Source organism: Bidens hawaiensis, unplaced genomic scaffold (assembly GCF_021521415.1).
Source record: "Bidens hawaiensis isolate Kalapana, Puna unplaced genomic scaffold, B.hawaiensis_p1.1 tig00031314_1, whole genome shotgun sequence".
Lineage (NCBI taxonomy): Eukaryota > Viridiplantae > Streptophyta > Magnoliopsida > Asterales > Asteraceae > Bidens > Bidens hawaiensis.
The window spans coordinates 203813-227494 of NW_027495274.1; the positions used below are offsets into that span (position 1 = coordinate 203813).

Sequence of the window (23682 nt, forward strand, 5' to 3'; positions counted from 1 at the left end):
TTCAATTTGCCTTCTTTGGATTCAAGCCAATTACTAGGGCTCATATACCAATTCTTGAAATTGAATCATGAAATTGATTCACTTCTAAAACCAAAGAACAACATACGAAAGATTCAAAACTTGAATGGAATAGAAATAAACAATAATGATTGACAATTTCTTTATTGAAAAAATAAAAATAAAGTATCAAGAGAATAACGAATAAAAACGAACTGCAAAAATATATCTAAGAATTCTTCTAGCATTGCATATATACGGATCTATAACTATCTCTATGATTAAATAGGATAACAAAAGAAAATATTTTATTCTTTCAAAATTAACTAGCACTATCAGCACTAAGTACTTTCGAATGACAAGTTTATGCGTTGATTGGTTAAATGTTCTTAAAAGTTGCATAAAAATGATGTTAGTTCCCTGATATTCAACGAAAATGATCATTAGTGGTAACTTAAATAAGTGGATGTTCTAAGGGTGTGAGGAAAGCGTTATAGTCTTCCATAATTATTTGATTTATACAATAGAAACCCTATAAAATAATACATTTGGGACCACCAAAATTTATTAATTAAAAGAGTTATTAATTAATCGATAAATTAATAATTATTAATTTATATATTAATTAACATTTTAATAATTTATAGTAAAATACTTAGTTTACAAACACCTTTCAAGCTTCCACTTAATTATTGTATACAATGCATGTATATCAAATGAATGGCCCAATTTGAAAGAAACATTCAATCTCTCACCTTATTATGCTTCTTGTGTTCAATGTATCAATTTATGGACATTAAAAATATTTTCTATATAAATACAAGATCAAAATAGGTTAACACAAAAGGTTAAATATAAGATCAAAATAGGTTAACACATTGAACAATTTCTTGTTGAGCTATGAGAAAACAACACCAAAAGTTCTTACCATGTTAAGGAAAATTAGAGACGAGATTCAAGGGGAAATTGATTTCAACAAAAAACAAAAAACAATTGAGTCATTTTTCAAGAAACCTTCATAAATCATTCATGTAATATGCTATATATAAGGAATTATTAATTTATATTTTATATGGGGTCTAAAGAAATTATCAAAAATGTATTATCTTATAATTTTAGCGAATTATTAATTTAGCACCCTATCCCCGAGTCGGGACCGACAAAAAATATTATCTTAGAGAGTTTATTAAATAATCGAGTATTAATTTATCGAGTTTCTACTGTAATTTTGTTTTTCTATATGTGTTATATAATCGTATTCTCTTATATTGTCATAAATAAAATTTTTAACATTATGTAAGCTCCAAAAGTTTCCTCGTATGATTAAAAAAACAAGCAAATCATAGTTATTACCACAACTTTGGTTTGTCCTAAGGTGCAGATTTTTCTACTACACCAAAACAATCCAGACTAAAAAATAATGAGTTAATTACGTTTTAAAATATTAATAAATTACATATAAGATTTTCCCATTGTTTCATGAAATATTTTGTGCTTTTCAAGCAGTTAATGCGGAAAAATATCGAATATTGATCGAAGATCGATATTTGAGATATCCGTTATCACAGTGGGATATCAATAATTTTAGTATCATACAAAATTTGTGTATATGACACTTTAACACTAACAATTCAATATACTCTCATACTATTAACAAATTATCCGTTTGCAACTTGCAAAACACTAACAATTGTAGCAAGTAGGAATTGATTAAGACTCAAAACACTAACATTAAACAGTAAAAATTGAAAACTAAGATCTAAAACAATGATATCCAGAATATCGATGATATATCGGTCAATATCGCCGATAACCAAGATACCACCGAGATTAACTACGTAGTGTGTTTGTTACTTCTAATCCAAACATGATATCCTTTAAACACAAGGGAAATCTTGCAAAAATACAAACCATATGAATCAATTAAAACATAGCACAAAAGTAGAGGGGAGTCAAGTGTAAAATTACCTTATCCTCTGCCTTCACTTTCAAACCCATAGTATGTGGTGGGAGTTGCATCCACTTAAAAATGGTGCCCAAATACTGCAGCCAAAGACCATGGAGGCATGCAGTTTATCATCAAAACACCCACAATTTAACCAGGTATATATGTTCCTTCTTTAACCTCAAATTACCATGAAAATGTTTGGCATGCATATAGTCAATCATAGAGGCTTTTAGCAGGAACAAGTATGAAACTTGATTGTAATATAGGTGTATCTTGATGTTTTTCTTATTTAGAATTTATAGATTTATGAACTAATTCCTCAACTTAGAAAGCCTGAATTTATAAACTTGTAGAACACAAAACTTGAAATATGTATACCTGCATTTTGTTTTAATGTACTTGCAATTTTTAGCGTTGATATATTATTATGCCATAGACTTAATTGGTTGTTCATGCAATACATAATAATCCTTTAGAGTTATTTTTTTGTTCTTTTGTTTATTGTTGTTAATAAACTTATTGATGTAATATCTATGTTTCTATATAATGATAGGAATTATATAAACTTATCTATTTAACATATTTATAGTCACAAAAAAACATACAAGTTGACAAAATTTTAACTCTGCTGGTTAAAAACTTTTTAGTCCAAAGCCTGGATAAAAGAGGGGGTGAATAATAATAAAATTTTGGAAAGGCCTTGTATTCTCATTTCGCTTTAGGCCTCCAAAAAGTTGAGCTGCAACGCACACTGTGATTTAGTTTCTCCAATTTTTTTATCTATAGGTTTTACCCGGTAGCATCATTGTTGGGTGATTTCAAATCTTCATCATGGTGTTCCTTCCCCTCTCAATTATACTTTAAACATACTCATATCGGACGCTCAGAGGTCCATGAACAATTAATAAGACGACGAAGACAGCTGATTCGCGCCAATATCCAACCTGACCAACCTGCTATAGTTTCTACACATGAGGATGATATCTCTAAAGCAACGTTAATGTGGAGGGCGATCAAATTACCAATCTATTCCGTTGCACTGGTTCCCTTGACTGTAAGTTGTTCAAAAAAGATACAACACTCGTGTCATGCAGGCCAATGAAATGACATTGATGTCTGCAGGTGGGAACCGCAGCGGCTTATCTGCAAACAGGGTTATGTTCAGCCAAGCAATATGTTCTACTGTTGTCTTCGTCGGTTCTTATTATCACCTGGCTCAATTTAAGGTGACAAAATCCCAAATTCATGAAATAAAATTTACACATTCGCTATGAAAAGTACGTTCATATAGTGTGTAATCTGGACAGCAACGACGTTTATGATTTTGATACAGGAGCAGATATAAACAAGAAAGAATCAGTTGTTAACATGATCGGCAGGTAAATAATAATTTATTGACTAATCAGTTTTTGCTTTTTACGTCTCTAAACGTTTGTATCGTGTGTCTTGCAGTCGGTCAGGGACCCTTATGGCTGCATTATTATTACTCGGTGTCGGGTCAATGGGGCTTGTGTGGGCTTCGATGGAAGCTGGAAATGTGAGGTCAATATTGCTACTAGCTTCTGCAATCACTTGTGGTTACATATATCAGGTACGAATACTATAGTTTCCATTATGCTTAGCTTATAGTACTTTACAACTAACTTGTTATAGTGTCCGCCTTTCCGGTTGAGTTACCGGGGTCTTGGTGAACCGTTGTGTTTTGCAGCTTTTGGTCCGTTTGCCACCACTGCCTTTTACCTGTTGCAAGGCGGTAGCACAGTACCAATAACTAGCACAATTCTATCGGCTTCGGTCCTAGTTGGCATTACAACATCTCTAATTTTGTTTTGTAGCCATTTTCACCAGGTAATATTATTTACTTATAATTGAGTCGAGTTGTGTTTTTAAGTTTCTTAAAAGTTTTGTTAACTTGCAAATTCAGATTACAGGTGATAAAGCAGTAGGAAAACTCTCTCCACTGGTAAGTAGTTTTTCAAACAACAACCGCACACACGGGTTGGTGTAAAAATCTAAATAGGCTCGGGTTCATTTATACAGGTGAGAATTGGCACAGAAACAGGTTCAAATATGGTAAAAATGGCGGTTATTTCCCTCTATTCACTTCTGGTTATTCTTGGCATATGTAAAGCTCTTCCAATCACTTCCATTGTAAGCTTTTCAAATTATCATTTTTTTTAAAAACAAGTGTATAAAAACTGACCCGAGTTTTGTGATGCAGGTTCTGTGTGCACTTACAGTACCTATGGGCAAGCTCGTGGTCAGCTTCGTTTCAGATAACCACCAGGTCAGTTGCAAAATCACCAAACTTTATGTAAAACGTCAAGATGATTAACGCCTTTAACGGGATTTGTTCTTGCAGGACAATACTAAGATATTTATGGCGAAATATTTTTGTGTTCGGTTGCATGCGTTGTTTGGAGCTGCTTTGGCTGCTGGGATGGTAGCAGCCAGGATTATAACAAGAAATAATGTACTAAGACCAATATTGACTTGATTACCATATCAAGATCGGGATCCTAAACTCGTTTTATGAGTTTAATTAAAAAATGAGTGTTTGTACAAGGGTTTTTACTAATGTTAATAAACACATGTACATGTTCCAAATTTTGTAATTAATCGAGGATACATCCGTCATTTTACTTATAATTAAGCACATTAGTTAGTTAACACTAGTATTAAAAAAACCTAATTATTTATAATAACGCGCATTGGACATGCGACAGATATTATTATATTAAAGAGTTTGCATTCACAATTACAAAAGTTATGAACAATGCACAATTTAATCAGGAGTCAAATATTTACATGGTTCACTGAACACAAGTCAACAACACTTGAGAGACGCCTAACTGCATAAAATGTGAATCTTATTTTTCGCCATTGCGCTTGTGTTGAGAGGGGTGGTATATACAAAACTAAGATGACTACTTACATGTAACTTGAGAATCAATAGAGTCCTAAAACCTTCCACCAGAAACCACCAACAACCGTCCAGATCAATGCGTTTACACACGCCATAATGAACCCGATTCTGAAGATATCTGGGAGGTCTACATAACCAGCTGTTAACAAAAGACAGAAACACAAATGCATCATTTTTATGCTTTGACGACATTAATGTCAATCAAGTTCAAGTATGAAATGTTGATAAATTGGTGGCAATTTCAGCTTGCTTATGAATGGGTAGATAAGTCATAAGTCGATTCATGTTATGTTTAATCTCAAACGAGTCTAAATAGCAAAGTCAACAAATTAGCTATTAAATTTTGGCATAAAGCACCCAACCGCTATAAGTTATAGCATAAAAACACATTTAAAAAGTTTCTTAACAAATAATCCGGTTAAATGGGTCGCCTCCAACCCAACAGGTTGACCGACCTGAACCCAACCCTTTTATCTATATGTGTTCATGGGTTGGACCCATGCCATTCAACCCACACCAAAACAAACCCATATTTTGACCCGTTAACCCATCCGCCCATTTTACCCATACAAAAAAAAACACACCTCCAAAGTAAACAGCAGCCTGTCCACTACTATAATGAGTTAAAGCACCAAACAAATTTGTATTATAAGCTAAGGCAAGTGCAGCCAACACCCGGGGTACCCCAGCCGCCACTTGCATAGCAAGAAAAGCCGAATATAAAGCTCCAACATGACCGGTTTGGCTTGCAAACATGTAATGTATCAAGAAATAAACTGCCTGAAGAAGACAAAAAGCCACAGGCCAGCTTAATGACAATGACTGCAAAATAACCGCAACATAACCCGAGACCCATTGAACGATCCCAAGTTCAGTTAACTGGCTAGCCATGCCCACGAGTACTGCAAACCAAGCTAATGTGTCCCATGCTGAAGTTTCTTTTAAGCAGTCTTCCCATTCGAGCACTCCTAATAATAATAGTATTGATAATGCAATCATTGCAGTAAGAACACTCGATGTCCCGATTGCATCCCTATGTAGAGAACGAACGAGTCACATTTGTATTTTGTGTTAGGGGTATGCATGAAACCGAAAACACGTAGCCGAAAACCGAACCCAAACAAAAACCAACGGTTTGGTTTTATGTTTTTTTTTTTTTTTTGTAAAAACCGAGTTTTCAGTTTGGTTTTGGTTTTGTATGTATTTAAAAACGAAAAAAAACGACCAAACCGAATTTATGGATCTTTTATTTATTACTTTTGTTTCGAATGTTCATTAGCTTGAAAGAATTTCATAAATAGTCTAACTAAAATATATTAGTTCAAACTTATAATAATTAGTTAATTATTTATTAACAAAATGATTTAGGCCAAAAAATTTCAAGCCCAGTCAAAAACTCTAAAATCGAGTTTTCAGTTTTTGGTTCGGTTGGGCCCGAATTCATTATTTTGGGCAAATTTGTTTTTTCCCAAAAATTCCAAGCCCAAATCGTCAAAAATCCAAACCAAAAACTGAAACCGAACGATTTTCAAAAGCTCAAAAATCGAATTTCGGTTTTTGGCTTAGTTAGATCCAAAACGGACCCATGCATACCCCTGCTTAGAGTTAGGAGGTGTTTGGATGTACATTATGGAAGTGAATATTAATACCCGAACACCCATAGAGAGATGGCTAGAACCATGGTGCCAATCATGACCCACTCGTTGGTTGTGACCGGACCCATAAGTTCAAGTTTCTTTGCAGCCATAGCAGGGGCATCCGGCGTGTCTTTGGTTTCTGGCGGGTATAATTTGTACAAGATATATGGAGTAACTAGCAGTGATGCGAAAGAAGGCACACTAGCTGCTATGAACCATTCAATCCACGGGTCTGCAACCACCACCCCAAGCCCCTCGGCTAGTTGCAGACATAACAGATTTTGTGCTGCAGCAGCCAAGAAAAGAGCACTAGAGTAACCAGAACACTGTCATTGATTATTAACAATTGTGTAAGCCTTTGACTCCAAAACATTTGAATTCAGCTAAATTATTATTTATATAGATTCAAGATGAAATTTCAATCTTTAACCTGTTACACATATTCATATTATTTTCTTTTTTATATTTAAAGAACAAAAAAGACCTTTTGATTAAAATATCCAAAATGCTAGTAACAGAGTCTCATGATTCGTTTAAGTATTTAAATTAAATCATTTTGCTACTTTAATTTTGTTTTGTTTATTGTTACTATAATTATCGACGTACATACTTTGTTTTGTTATTTGCCACCAATATTTTTAACCACCCGGGCCCACATATTTCGGCATTCTTGGGACGGCCCAGCATTTCATTAAGGCGTGCCTTTTCGGTCTGGGCTTAAACCGGACCAAAACTTCGGTTTTCTAAATATTTGAAAACCGTTCGGTTTCAGTTTTCGGTTTGACTTCGGTTTTTTCTGTTTTGCCATTTGAGCTTGAAAATTCTGAGCCCAAAAAAAGAATTTGGGCCCAATTCATTTTGTTATTTAATAACTAACTGATTATTATAAATTTGGTATAAAATATTTGAGTGACAATGTGACATATTTACTAAATTTCTATAAATTACTTTAAATAAAATTAAGAATCTATAAATTCGGTTTGGTTCGGATTTTACAAAAAACATAAAATCAAGCCGTCGGCTTTAGTTTTTCAGTTTCACGCACACCCCTAAATTTATTACCTGGAACTGTGACTGAACAAGATAGGATCCAAGCTTTTTCGCAGACGGATCATTCGGCTTACTCCCAGCCGAAACTGACAACGACTTAATAATCGGCAAGAACACGCCACCTGCCCGAGCCGTAGTACTCGGCATAGCTGGCGCAATCAAAGTCTCGCTCAAGGTCAACCCGTACGACAATCCTAAGGTACTCTTCCCTAACCACTTAACAAAATAAGTAGCAATTCTTTCTCCCAATCCAGTCTTAACAAACCCTCTAGCAAAAAAGAAGGAAATCACAATCAACCAGATAACTTCATTAGTAAACGCATTAAACGCGGCTGAAAATGACAAAGTATCGGTTAATATCGTGGTAGTTAAACCGAGAAAAGCCCATGCACCGACTGGTAACGGTGATAAGACCAGTCCAGCAATGGTGGAGATGAATATGGAGAGGAGTTGCCATGCTTGATCGGTGATTTCGAGTGGTTTGGGGATGATGAAACGTACGGTTAAGCCGAATGCGAGTGAGGTTGCTAGTGGGACAAGTTTGGCGCCTTGGAAGTTGAATTTTGGTGGTTTGGTGATTGGATTGTTGTTGTTATTGGATGATGATGTTGCGGTTAAGTGTCGGAGTGGTTTCGGCTGTGGTGATCGGAAGATTAATGATGGTTTTGTAGTGGTGATGGATCGGTGGTGTAAAAGGTGGTTGAAGGTGTATGAAGAGAATGAAGAGGAGAATACTGCATAAGTTTCCATTAACTAATTAACGTTGATTTACAGAACAAGTGTTTTTGATTGAGTGTTTTTTATTGATCACATATGTAGACTAGTTGTTGCTAGCTAATGGGTAAGGAACTCTGTGGCTGTGCATGGTCTCACGTTTTATCTATTGCTCATGTTACTTTATAACATGTTTGGCTGTTTGCACATGTTTGAAATTAATACTACATGTTTGAAAGTCAAAACAAAGACCGACTCTATCACAAGTTTGTGTTTGTTTGTTAAGCTTTTGTCAGATAAACATTTTTCGAACATGTTTATTAGTTAAGGAATTGGGCTTCTTCTTGTTCGTCCGTATCTGCTCGTTAACTTTATAAACGAACATTAATGGACCCTAAGGATACAAGCAAACATGACCGAACATAAGCGAACATATATTATATTAATTCGAGAATAATAACCACTAATTCAATTAAAAATTCTCAAAATCTGGAAGTAGACCACATAATATTAAAAAAGCTTAACATAGTAATAATAAGCATAATAATATCAATACATAAACAGTATAAGATAAATAAATATATAAGTAAAAATAGCAATAGTAAAATTCTAATAAATGAACATATATGTGTAAACGAACGTAACTAGACGACCGTAAACAAACATAACCGGACATACGTAAACAAATAAACCTAAATGAATGTTGGAATTGATCTGCCCAAGACACATATTAGAGTTGATGTGGCTAGTACGTATTGATCCAAGTCGGGTCATATCCAATAACAAGCTAGACAAACACCGAGAATATTTGTTTATGTATGATATGATCATAAGTAAATGAATATTGACACTTGAGTTATTTGGAAAAGGGTTTCTAAATAAAAATGTACTTGTGTAATAAACAAATCATATGAATGATTTATGTTTTATGAGAGAACATTACATGTTGTTAATTAAGTTGGTTAAATAACAATATGTGAATAATGGTTACTAAGCATGTCACCCAACATGTAATAAGTTTTGTTATATCTTATAAATATATATATGGATATATATTTATGTTATAAAACAAAATTAATAATATTAATAATGTAAAGGAATCTCTTACACTTGATATTATTTTATTATTAAAGTTGAGGTAGTGGAGACATGCAATGGATATCATTGGTGGAGAGAAAGATGTTTTTGAATAAAACCAAGTCTCTCTCTTTCCTTCTTTCATAACACATAATTAATTATACACAAGTAACAAAGGTTTCTCTCTTCTCTTTTCCTCTTGGATTTTCGGCCAAGGAAGAAAGGCAAGGAAGAAAGGGTTATCAAGTGTTCAAATCCTAGCTAGAAGTGGTGTCTTGTTGGAGCTTGGGGTATACTAGCTTGAGGAGCTTCCATATTCAAGTTCTTGCCTTTCAATCATCATCCTTTTCACACTTCTTTGGTTACTTGAAAGGTAGTTTAACATGCATGAACTTATAGTGACATGCATGTGTTTGATAGTGTGTAATTCGTATTTGGATCCGGGTTTGGGTTTTGCATGTATTGAATTGGTTCTGTACACTAAAACTAACAAGATTTAAAACTTATATCCGCTGCGTTTTTGGTAAAATAAGGATTTTATCATTTTGATAATCTTGTTAAACCCAACAATGAATGCATTACCAAAGGTATGTGAACACGTACAATTGAATGGACGCGGCCTCTATACGTTCGTGTTTGTTCATTAAGTTTACCAAACAATTTTTTTTGTTCAAGTCGGTTCAATTATTAAACGGACGAATATAAAAAGCTTTCCGAAAAACGATTCACGGGTTGCCGGTTCTGTTTACAACCCTAACCGTGTCCATGTTCCCTACGTGTTGGACACGATTATAAGAGTATCTAACCAATAAGCTTATCAAGTAGTAAGAAATGATTTAGTGAAACATTTGAGACAACAAAAACTAGCTATATTTATGTTTTGCTTTATTATTGTGTTCCTTAATATACGTGTGTGATGTTTAACTTCTTCAATTTGAAAATATATTTTGTTGTTTTAATATGTTATTTTATCGCACTATAAATAGTACAGTTAAATTTATTTATTTACTTATAAAATTATAGTGTAATTAATTAAATTACACTACTTGTAATATTTGTATTGGAATTTTATTATTTTAGATGGTTTTTTGTGATATAGTGTAACTAAGCTATACAAATATTTACCAAATGTCACTGTGCTTTTTTCTTGTTCAATTCACACGCTTTTCACAGAGAGTTATGACTTTGTATTTGATCCATCTTCTATATATATATCTATATAATTATATCATGGTTTTGTTTCACCAACCATATCCCGCACTCATACTACATATTACATTTTAAAGTAATGTGGAGTATCAGAGTCATTGGCGGACCTACATAGGAGCCCATGGGTGCACGGGAGCCCAATGATTTTTGAAACTTTTGTAGAAACGGCATAGAAAAAATATCAGTGAGCTCATAAATATTTTTTAGGTAAATTCATTTTTAAAAATTCTAAGCTATTTTTTCTTCTTTCATGTAACTCTTTTGACTATAAAACTGTAAAGCCCTTGTTCATTAATTTGATTGTGTGTTTTCTAATTAACATTCTTTTATAATATCGTATTTTCATTTGTACTTCGTCCCGTCTGAAAATTCTAGCATTCGGTTGTGAAAAATTTGACAACCGAGAAAATGTGAGCCCATTGGAAATAAATCTTGGGTCCGCCACTAATCAGAGTGCATGGTATGCTGAAATATTTTATTTACTCGATTCTCACGTACATATTAGATTAGGAAGAAGTATCTGTATAGCATGGATCGTGCATTTGTGCCTTACGCATACTAGTAGTTGTTATAATTACCATTTACAAATATGCACAACTTCTATCACCCTTATCTTAAAAGTCTCTCTCTTTTTTTAGGGTTAAGTTTGTATTACACATGTATGCGTTGTTATTATGTATAGTAACTCACTTTATTTAACATAATCAATACTTGAAAAGAATTAACTCATACGAGGCAAGGCTTGGATTTACGTGTTCGTGTACCTATGTTGTCAATGGCATTTTATACAAGCATAGTAGATTTGTAGCTAAGCGATACAAGCGCTTGTTTTTACCTGCCATACGGTACATGCATCTACAATGAAATTTATGTTATAAAGGCATTGTAGCCTTAAGGTATGCTACTATAAATGTACGGCTGGTATTTACAAATTTTTCCTACTCATTTACAAAACACTTTCCAAATGACGTTTTCGAGTAAAAGTATTCATAGAGTATTGATAATGCGTGTGTGGTGTGAACTTTCAATTAAATCAACCAAGAGAGTAAAGGAATAACATAGCCTCGCCTCAAGATGGATATTATGGGATATTTAAGCTCGTTTGTTATATGATGTTATGTATCCAACTTCTTTTAGACCATGTATAAATTATTAGTAGTTTTGCACAACTAAGAGTTTACTTTAGTGACTATTATAAATATAGAGGTTTACTTTATAAGTCTTTAAATATAAAACATAAAAATAGACGGGAAAATGAAGATTGATGAAGAAAGTACAGAAAGAAGAAGGAAATCAAGAGGTGAAAAAGAAAATGGATTTAAAATATAGTAATCAGATCAACCCTACTTAATAAAATGTCAAAATCACTAAACCACCCTCTACTAATATTTAGTTAGGGGTTGTCTGGTAGCCTCTTGATGGTTATTAAGAGACTACCTTTTAATGGTTGATAACCTCTTAATGTTAATAGATAATCATAAGTCTGAATAGTTAAGAGGTAATTATTAAGAGGTAGCTTCATAACCCATCAAACTTAAGATTACCTATTAATCATAAGTCTGAATGGTCAAGAGGTAATTATTAGCCATGTTGACCCACTTCTTAATAGTGGGAGAGGTCACAAATCAAAGCATGCCACGGTAGAAGACAAAGCCAGTTTGGTATACTATATCTATATATGTCTATATCTATATTCATTCATTACTATCATTATTTTTATATAATTATCGGCCACTAGAATTCAGCAGACTCTTGTTCCACCATCTATCTAATCCCTTTCCACTTGTTGGTATATTATAATAGTTTTAGTCCAACCATTTCATAACCGGTTCATCACACGACAAACACAAGACAACCGGAACATTACATACTTTATCAAACATACGCCAAATAAACTCAAACTCGAACTCGACATATTTATGATATTTATGGAACTTGTTAATTAACCCAAACACGAAAATTTTAAATTGTTAGGTCTGGAACTGATCAGAATATAAACAAACAATATCTCACGCACACACATCCTACTATACTATTAAAACAAATTAGTTTGCCTCCCCATGCCCCTTTCCTATTGGACGATTTCCTTAATTTTCAAATATAACTTCCACTTCTCTATTTTTCTTACCAATTAAATAAATCAAAAATACTAATAATTAGAATACTTAATTAAAATAGTTATTGTAACCATTAACCTAAAACCCGGTTTCCAATTTTCTTTTCTTTCATCTTCAATTCAATACACGCTATCTTTCATACTAAACCTTTTAACCTAATCAACCAAAGCCTCCATTCAATCGGCCATTCTTGCCTATTTTTTGTGTGAATTGGTTCCGATTTTGTTTTGTTTATCTTCCGGACATTAACAATCAGTCGATTATTAGTTTCTCCTAATTTCCTTCCGGACATTAACGATCGAATAAGATTTGGGTGTCCATCAGTTCCGCTTTTGTTTCATGTTTTTGCTTCATTACTAAATATCTCGATATCAAGTTAATTTGTATCATTTTTTTGTTTAATACCCGTAATTTTAACAAACAGGGTATGCAGTATGAGTTTCTGCCATAGTTACATCAATTAGCCATCGTTGGATGTCCTCGACAAGGTATGTAATATGATTTATATACTTACTGCTTGTATATAACATTAACGATTGATGATGATTTGGGTATCCATCGTTCCGATTTTATTTCATGTTTTTGGTTAATTGATAATATCTCGATAGCAAGTTAACAGTTATTATTTTTTCGTTATAGGTATATGCTAAGATATGCAATTTGACACTTTTGGAATTTTTTGATTTTGAATATCAATTATTTGAATGTTTGTTAATTTCATTTAAGTTTTATTCGGATATTGAATGAATAATTGTTTTATTTCTGGAAATTAAATTTTCTTTAAGATGAATGCCAAAATTAAACATTCCTTTTTAATTCTTTACCGTAATATTAGTGTTAAGTCAAACATTCAGTTACGAATTATATGATAACCGATATCATTAAAAAATTAATTTCTTGCCTAAATTATTTGTAATATATATTTGGTTATTATTTGTAAAATAATTTTATGATTTTAAATCATATTATACAATCCCCCTTAATAAGCAGTTTTATTCTAACATATCGTCTTCAATTTTTTGTAAACCAATATCACAATCTGTGGTATTTAATATTTTTAAAGAATCATTTCATTGTGCAGGAAAAATACATATTATTAACAACGTGGAGGATGCAAATTATCAAGCTATTATTGACATAATGTCCACCTTATATGCAGCTGAAATATTTAATAAATTACGCGTGGCAGAGGTATTATTTTAGTTGTTGATAAATCAATCAAGTCAAACTTTTTCATATTATCATTTACTTTCAACATTTATATCCACTTATTGTGTAGCATGACATTATACAGGAAATGTGTGGTATTCCTATCGACTGGCATACATAGGTTAGCTTTTGAACGTACTACGGATTTAGAGTTTTTTTTTGAAATATTTAGATGACCATGAAATGAAATATTCAATACATTTTTGTTAGCACAAATCTTCTTTAAATAATTCATTTGGTAAACTTTTATTTTTACCCTTGTGTAATTCTGCATCCCAGTTCTTGCCCTTTCAAGAAATTGTATTTATTTTACCAACATGAACAATGGAAACACCACTCTTAAATATAAATGGTATTATGTTTTGATTCAATTTATTAAAATGTGTGATTTTTTTATTCACATTTTCAATGCTACTTTCCTATTATCAAATGTTAAGGTCTTTCGTTGTCAACTCTCTCACGTTGATCAGTTTTATTCTGGTGAAGATTATCCTAGAAATGATCGCAGTGGCACGCCTTTAGGTACAGCAGGTGACAGACATTTTCTTTGATTAGTATAGTTACTTTTTTTTAGTTTTATGTTGCTCTATTTGGTTACATAGATAATTAATTATAAATAAAAAAAATTTCAACCATCAAGTTATGTGTCCGCCAACGATAAATAACAATTTTCAGTTTTGAGTTCAACCCGTTATAACCTGTTACTACTGTTTTATGCATAAAGTCAACCGCTTGGTTACTATATGTATATAAAGCATATTTGGCAAAAAGCAGCTTTCTTATTAATGATTTTGATATGGGCTTGAAGTTATCATCACTTTTACTGATTTAAAGCAAAATGATTTGAAATTAGGACTTGAATCTAAAGGGATGTATAGCTTTTGTTGTTGTTTTCATTGTTGTTTAGTCTATGGGTATTTTATTTATTTTGCTTTTTTATATGCTATATGCTTCATTTTTTTAATTTAATCTGTTGTATAAACCATAATTCGAAATTAGAATAGGAAATCGAAACCCTAATGGTGTAGAATTTTGAATTTCATGTTTGTTTTGAATTGTAGTTTGACCACAGGAATTTAATGTCAATACTGGAAGTAACTTCTTTCCAATTTCATTAGTAGTTTGACCACAAGATATTAATGCCAATACTGGAAGTAACTTATTTCCAATTTCATTAGTTTGATCACATAAATTATGCTTTGAATTATGATAACTTGGGTGTTCTTGAGTTATTCCAATTGGTGGGGTTGAATATGATCATAATTATAGGTTATTATATATGGCCTAGATATGACTGGTTTGAACTATGGATAAAAAGCAAGGTAAAATTTGATATTTTTAGTTACTGTTTGTGTTAAAGATTCTGAACTCTTTATTGTTTTAACATGTAGATTACTACTGCTCTGATTGTAAGTTTGTGACTTGCTTGACGATGCACTTGATGATTAAGAATCTGATAATTAGTGGGCTCCCTCTATAGGCTCCTCATCTAAGGTATTTTATAGTTTTAGTAAGTTTCTTTGTTTATATTTTTTTCAGATCATGACGTTATTTTACCGTCTAATAAGGATTGATCCATATCCTGCAATCATATTTTAATTAAGTAATGAGTAACACTTTGGTGATTTAACCAAGAAATTGGTGACAAAGTGGGCAAGTAGGGCAACAAATTAGAATTGTTCAGGTCCATTAGAACATATATATTTTATTTGTGTTTTTTTATTTAAATTTATAAAGATATGATGTTTTTGTTTATAATCCAAAGAAGAAAATACTTGTCATTATGACATTAAAATGTCCAGGCACGGGTATAAAGTAAAATGAAGATTCAATGTTTATTGGTTCCTACCTAGACTTAAAACTGATAATACTTTTTTGTGTGAAGCATAATGTTCTAATTCTAACTCAGTAGATAAGATAATAAAGTATGTAATAAGTGTTTTTGTAATTTGTTTCCATTATTTAATTATTATAATAGTATTTTTAAATTTACTACTAATGTTAATAGGTGTAGCACCTGGTGAGGTTATGGGTTCGATAATGATGATGATGAACAGACAGTGATGCCAACATGTTTGTTTGATGGTGGTTTAGAGGTCTCGCACAACACTTGATTTAGTCTTCCAACCAAAAGCAAGCGTTCTTCAATGGCAGGCGTTAGGCAAGAACTCAAACATGAGTGAAAGTAAGTAAAACTCACATGTTACACATGTATCCTGCTCACCAATGTTGTTCAATATATCCGATTGAAATGCTAGATTTATAAGTATGAGTTTACTTTAAACAGTTTATCGGGGCAGGGGTACTTTTGGTAAATCCATGGAATGTTACATAGGTAGCGTTTTGAAGGTATATTATTGGTTTTTATGATGTATGTTATTCGTTTATTGATTCTTGATTACATGTTAAAAGTTTATTATTTAGGTCTGATTAAGGTTTTATTTCATTATCAAATATTATTTATGTTGATTGATTCTTTAGCTTATTTATTTATTGATTATTGATATTGAAAATTTTATTATTTAGGTGTGATTAACGTCAATTGAAAGCTTCCTAAAAGTTTATTATTTATTGACTAAAAGATATGTGTTTGGGTTTTACAAATTTTTATTTTTATTTTCTGTAGGCATGATGCAAGATTTTAGTTCAGTATTGCAATTATTGAGACCAACATTAGATCTATGTTGACTCATATTTAATGTAACTGGTTGACAACCAGTTTAGAAAATTACTATAAACGATAGTATAAATCTTAAATCGGTGCCAATTTACTTGGCTTTTTTAATTTATGGGTTGGATCTACATGCTTTGCTTTATTAATTTATGGGTTGGATCTTTAGGATTTGCCAATTGCTTCAGTTTATATATTAGCATATGAAAATATGTTACTAATATACAATATTGCAACTGACCCATTTGGAGACCCGTCTGAGGAACTAGATCCGGGTTATGGCCCAGTGGCAGATTCTGGATGAGCAACACGTGAAGACCTGAACATTATTTTTTTTCCAATTTATTTCAATTTCATATTTAAGTTTCAAAACGATCGTTAATTGTGGGATTTATCTTTATCTTTTGTTGAGATTTGTCTCTTGGGTGGGCTTCAAAAACCTCACAGATTTATCCTTTTTTTTGGTTGATTATTATTGACGAATTGCTATTTGAAGTTTATCGTTCTCTCATGTTCTTTTCGTTTCATTATCTTAACCGAATCATATCATTATTATTGTCATAACTTTGTATCCCTCCAATTTAATATAAATTACTAAAACAAAATATTTAAGTAAAAAAATTATTCTTACAAATACATGTACAATCCGGTCAAATATATAACATACGTGTTTAATTGACAATTTTTATATTTCCGTTCATGTACTAGGCGGGTCTACCTTACCCGTGTAGTATGCATGCTTTTAATTTAGAATATAGACTAGAAGAACGTTACGTGCAACGAAATTAGACTTCAAGTAATTCAAAAAAATTTATTTTAGAATATTTACTAGAAGAACGTTACGTGCAACGAAATTAGACTTCAAGTAATTCAAAAAAAAAATGTCGTTTGAAATTATATATGTGTGTACTTAACGATTTCTATATTTCCACATGTGTCGTACACGGGTCAATAACCTAGTTAGTTTTATTAAATGAAATTTGAGAACACACATTTTCTTCCTACCTTTAAAATCTTTCCTTAAATGAAACTTGGAAACACAATTGTTCATTTCTTTCCTTAAGTGGATCTCGTGTACACGCCGTTAATATGAGAATACAAACAGGTAATGTTTTCTTCAACAACGTTTGAAAGTAACCCAATAACTAAGTAAACCATCCTAAAACAGGATGTTAACTATCTATATTGATTTAGACATTCAAGAGCTAACTCGATCCCAAACACAATAAAAAAAGGAAACTCGAAAACTCGTTTAAAAACCATAAAGATCACACACGTCAATAATCACATGGGCAATGTATAAAAAACAGCCACCAATTTGGATTTGAATGGTGACGTTGGACCTCAACTCTCACCCACAAACGTCTTCGACTTTCTGTCTACATTATAAACCACCAATTGGGCCTTCATTATATTATATTACCACCAATTTCCCCTTTTTTTCAATTCATTTTCAATTTCAATTCATTCTCATGGCTTCCATTAACATGTCTTCTCCATCCACATCTCTACTCCGCTCAAAGTAAGCTTCTTTTTATTATTATTATTATTATTATTATTATTATTTGAAATGAACTCGTGTTTATTTGATTAATTGTTGCTCGATTCACACCACTCGATGTTTCAATTCATGTTAATTAGATTTAAACCTTATTCTATCAAAATAGGGCTTTAAGTTTCTTTTATTTGAACTTCTTAATCATCTTTACAAAATAACTGATACTGTTTAATCCTTTTGTTTTGTTTTATATTAATAACCAACACAATAACTAATTAATTAATAAAAAGCTAAAAGATGAAGGTGCTAGCTATCCGTTTTATCGTCTACTAAAAATGTTTTAGCTGATTATATATGTTGCTACTATAGCTTTCTCATCATTTTGTGCCTTTTCTTTTGTTTCTGTTTTAATTGTTAGTGTCACACTTTACGTGTCAAGAAAATGTTTCTGGACTCGCGGTCTTTATATAAACGTATAGTTTGCTAAGTAAACAAGTTAAATAATAAGGGGTTCCTAAACATTTTCTTTTAGATTAAACTTTGCCTCTAACAATGGAATGGAATATCTATGATGCAGGATGATCACAAATGTGAGCTCGTATAACGGTCATCACTTTGTAAATATGTTTTCCTCCAACTGGCATGCATCCGAGGCGTGTCTCCATCTCACTACTAGATCATGCTCCAAAAGTAAAGGTGATGGAAGGTTCAGAGCTTCATTAGATGGTAGTTTTCCCGTTAATCAAAAGAGGATTAACGGTGTTGACAAAAATGGCGTTAGTGTGTCATCTGGAGTTGTGATACAGCCCGACTCAATACCTTTGGGCACACTGGCAGCTGAAACAACGACTACCATTAATGGTTTTTCTGCTAAATATGATTATGGTTTGGATCAACAAACTGCGGGCTTCTCGTCCATTCCCGAGGCCATTGAAGATATACGCGAGGGAAAGGTTTGCATTCTTTCATTTGCTTCATTTGTATGCTATTAGAAGTTGTAATTTCAAGATAACATTGGCTTACAACATTTTATAATAAATATTGAATTGTATTGCAGATGGTAGTGGTTGTTGATGATGAAGACCGAGAAAACGAAGGCGATTTAATAATGGCAGCATCGTGTGTTACACCTGAGGCCATGGCGTTTATTGTTAAACATGGAACCGGGATTGTTTGTGTCAGCATGAAAGGCGAAGATTTGGAACGACTGGAACTTCCTTTAATGGTTGATAGTAAAGATAATGCAGAAAAACTCAGTACCCGCCTTCACAGTATCAGTGGTACGCGTAATTTCTAATACATTCAAAAAAAAATTAAATGAATGTATGTATGACCTTATATGTACTATGTAGGATGCAAAACATGGTACAACAACGGGTGTGTCGGCACGTGACAGGGCGGTAACAATAAATGCTTTAGCTTCAAAAGATTCACAACCAGGAGATTTTAACCGCCCAGGTCATATATTTCCGTTGAAATATAGGGAAGGTGGTGTTTTGAAACGGGCAGGTCATACGGAAGCTTCCGTTGACCTAGCTGTGTTAGCTGGGTTTGACCCGGTAGCCGTGTTATGTGAGATTGTGGATGATGATGGTTCGATGGCTCGCTTGCCAAAGCTTCGTGAGTTTGTTAAACGGGAAAATTTAAAGATTATATCTATAGCTGATCTGATCAGGTAAATTGCCAAAATTAAGTTGATTTGACCAAAATTAAATGGGTCAAAATTGCCACCTTTTGAAATGGAATATTTATTTATTTTTTTACGCGGGTTTAAATTTGACAGGTATAGAAGGAAGACGGATAAGCTAGTGGAACGGGCTTCTGCTGCACGTATTCCTACTACATGGGGCCCGTTTGTTGCATATTGTTATAGATCAATGTTGGATGGAATTGAACATATCGCTATGGTCAAGGTGAGAGAACATTTAGAAAAAGTATTATTTGTAGGCGGTAAATCGGCCCGTTTACTTATGAACAGTCATTTTGTCTGTGTTTATGGAAACCGGCCCGTTTTTTAGCGGACAAAAAATATCTGTGGGCCAACCACATGCTACAATTTTTAGAAGTTTTCATAGAAATTAATATTAATTGGATGAAACATATTCTTTTTTTTATAACAGGGTGACATTGGGGACGGAAAGGACATTCTTGTACGGGTACATTCAGAATGTTTAACAGGTGACATATTCGGGTCTGCAAGATGTGATTGTGGTAACCAATTGGCACTTGCAATGCAACAAATTGAAGAGGCGGGGAGGGGCGTTGTGGTCTATCTTAGAGGTCATGAAGGAAGGGGTATCGGGTTGGGTCACAAGCTTCGGGCTTATAATTTGCAAGATGATGGTCGTGATACAGTTGAAGCCAATGAGGAGCTTGGTTTGCCTGTTGATTCGAGGGAGTACGGTATTGGTGCACAGGTAATATTAATTTATTTATTATATGAATTCTATTCATCTTGCAAATTAACTAATTTGCTTTTGGTTTCATAAACATTGAACTAAATATATAGATGTGACAAAAAACTCTAATTTTGATATAAAGTGTCTTTCCTTTTAATAAAGGAATCTAGGAGAATAATGCATTTGAGTATGCTTAGAATGAGTTTCAACCCGTTTTAACTTATAATCTTTTTAATTAAATTATGAGTAAATTACACAATCATCCCCGTGGTATGCCAAAATCGTCCCTGTGGCATACAACAGAGACGATTGCGTAAGTTACTCTAATTATAGCTTAACCCATTGGACCCACTAGATATAAAACTACACGATTCACCGAAACATTGTTTTATTTTAAAATTTTTATATACATTGCACGTTAACTGTGATTACAAATAATATCAAAATTATATTTTTTTGCATAAAGTTGTATATCAGAAATATATTTGGGAAGCTTTTGAATTGCTTGTACCCTTTGACCCGTTTCCTTTTTTAACTAATCCTTTTGATTTTACCGCAGGCCCACTTGAGAATAAACGGGCCTGGTTGGCACCTTAAATTCCAAATTCTATAAATTATATTATATAAATTTCTTGGTTGTAATTGTATGTTTTAATGAAAACATGCAGATCTTGAGAGATTTAGGAGTTAGTACGATGAAGTTGATGACAAACAACCCTGCTAAATACATTGGACTCAAGGGCTATGGTTTGGAAGTTGCAGGCAGAGTTCCCCTATTGACTCCTATTACAAAACACAACAAACGATATCTGGAGACCAAACGGGCCAAGATGGGCCACGTTTATGGCTCTGAGAACAATGGTATCCCAAACCTTATAAACAAAAATAGCAAACCAAGTGTATAAGTTCGGGTTCTCATCTATAAATGATTGACTCATTCTTTACTTACCCTCGTCGAACAAGAGTTTAGAAACCGAAACCGGAAGATATATTCTTTGAAACCAATTTGTAATTCATGTTATTGAATGAGAAAGTGCTGGAAGTTGATTTTTTTTATTTAAATAATGTGTAACTACGCGGGTTATTAAACATGACATTTGCTATACCAACTCTAACCTGTCCACCAATTCTAATAAGCTAATTTCCACCATACCAACATAAATTTGGTATCCAACATCTTTACTTTCGATATCACTAATTCTATCAAACTTAGGCGAGTGTCACCACTAAGTAAAGATGGAGAAAGAAGAATTAAAGAGGCTCAAGATTTTGTCATAAAATTTCTGACCAGTCACCAACGTAATGTCATGTCCGTAGCCAAATTATCTAAATAGACAGTGACTGAAAAAACCTATAACCTAGTCTAGTGCTATGGTGTTTGCTTCTTACAAAAGTGGTGTGGGTTCAAAACATCGAAGGTGCAATTTGCAATGTTAGGTCGTATAGCCGAATTCACCGAACTCATTTTTATTTTTATAACGTTCTTAATGTGTTAGTTTGAGATTCGCCGATAACTAAAAAGATAAGTTTATTTTTCATTTTGGATTTTGATCTTTTCTTCAAGAAAAATTATCTTTTGAGTAGTGATAATCATATGGATAAAAACTTTAGCTGCAAAATATTTAATATAAGGTTGGGTATTAACATCAACAAGCTTAGTGTGTCTATTAAAAAAACTTACTAATATGATTAAACAATAATTACCAAAAAAATTTGTTAACTACTATGATTAAACAAAAATAATTCTTATATAACAGCCCTCTTAACTTAATAGGTGAATTTAAACATGTTATATTAATAAATATTTGTTAACTTTAAATTATATAGGAATCTTTTGTGAAAAAAAGTCATTTACGATCTGCTTAATTAATCCGTTAAAAAATTAGGTTGAGCAAAAGTGGTGGCAGGTAGCAACCTTGTTTTATTTAATAAATTATCTTCAACATGTTCCTCAATGTATGCTGAATATCTTGTATGATTTACTTTTTTGAGTTTTTCCATAACTTCATAAAGAAAACAGCACCACTGCACCAGTACACGGGCATCTCTAGTAGTCGGTCATCGACGTACGGTGAAACTGTATTCTTCTGTTAATCACATGCCCTGTGGTTTTTTTTGAATGGCAAATTTCTGTCGCAGGACTTGACCTCACAACCCCTTGGTGTTTAAAGGTTTTGCCTTTACTAATGGACCACATGCATAGTGCTTTAAATCTGGCTTCTTTTATATATTTGTATGAAATAATCAACTTCTATTATGGAACACAGTCTAGAGATATATGGTCTAGATGAAGTTTTCTGTTCAATATAGATGTATGAATATATGAATAATTGCCTAATTGGAGATTTGGATCACTTGTAGAGGAGCTTATGTCAAACTTTTAAGCGGGTGAATCAAGAACACGATCACGAGATTTGTAGAACTCACTACGACTCTTTTATTAAAAAAACGACAAACGAGAAAAACTTAATAATTACTAACACATTGAACCAATAGTATATATATACCCATGGTTCCTAATCCTATACTAACTCAAATACAGAATTTGAATCTAAAACAAATAGGATTAAATAAGACTAACTTATCTTATAATAATAAACTAATTATTATATTAAATATTTTTCGAGATATTAGGATCCTTCAAACTGATTTGGTGTTGGACACGTTTAACACTCCCTCTCAACACCAAACTTCTTTTAATCGTGACACACACGAAGCACCTCGACTTGAAACAACCCACAATTCAATGCAACAAGCCGTCTCTTCTGGCTTTGACTCAAGTGTTGAATTCCAACACTCCCTCTAGATTCATACTTGTTCATCCAAGGTTTTTCACGGCCCGCAACACTCGCATCGGTCTTTGGCTATGAATCACCACAGCCTCTGAGACGAATTTATCTCACAACCAAACAACACTTTTCGCATGCCTAAATCATCTTTGACGCTCACCTTCGAACACACAGTTCGTACACGTCGATTTAGCCCGGATATCACACCCGAAACTACTAAACGTGGTCTCCCATTTATAGTCCTAATTTGCAGCCCAAAACCGCTACTATTTGGTACCACTTGACCACCGATTACAGTACCGTAATAGGTTCCATGCAACCTCCAAACACCTCGAATTGTTGCAGCTCCGTACACTATGGTTTGGTCCCGAAACCGGACCCTAAACATCTGGTGTTGTTGTCTCGTTTAGACAACCCGATAACGCTACCACTAAACTACCC

General features: G+C 33.0%; 2 protein-coding genes and 1 pseudogene across 3 annotated transcripts; 2 read left to right on the plus strand and 1 right to left on the minus strand.

The window, feature by feature from the left end:
- Positions 1-1929: 1929 nt before the first annotated feature.
- Positions 1930-4552, plus strand: LOC143581956 (2-carboxy-1,4-naphthoquinone phytyltransferase, chloroplastic-like). The gene is made up of 10 exons (XM_077064632.1): positions 1930-2100; positions 2732-2999; positions 3068-3171; positions 3253-3324; positions 3398-3536; positions 3599-3793; positions 3870-3908; positions 3986-4096; positions 4167-4232; positions 4308-4552. The coding sequence occupies exons 1-10, from the start codon at positions 2027-2029 to the stop codon at positions 4440-4442; spliced, it is 1203 nt and encodes a 400-aa protein (XP_076920747.1). The 5' UTR covers positions 1930-2026; the 3' UTR covers positions 4443-4552.
- Positions 4553-4659: 107 nt separating this feature from the next.
- Positions 4660-8388, minus strand: LOC143581957 (dicarboxylate transporter 2.1, chloroplastic-like). The gene is made up of 4 exons (XM_077064633.1): positions 7571-8388; positions 6521-6834; positions 5456-5904; positions 4660-5010 (listed from the first exon to the last, which is right to left on the minus strand). Exons 1-4 carry the CDS (start codon positions 8306-8308, stop codon positions 4895-4897), a joined length of 1617 nt encoding a protein of 538 aa, XP_076920748.1. The 5' UTR covers positions 8309-8388; the 3' UTR covers positions 4660-4894.
- A 9578-nt stretch (positions 8389-17966) lies between these two features.
- LOC143581958 (bifunctional riboflavin biosynthesis protein RIBA 1, chloroplastic-like) lies at positions 17967-21494 on the plus strand (annotated as a pseudogene). Its single transcript, XR_013143908.1, has 7 exons — positions 17967-18077; positions 18631-19006; positions 19111-19333; positions 19406-19728; positions 19837-19966; positions 20174-20470; positions 21121-21494. The product of XR_013143908.1 is annotated as a bifunctional riboflavin biosynthesis protein RIBA 1, chloroplastic-like (transcript).
- The last annotated feature ends 2188 nt before the right edge of the window (positions 21495-23682 follow it).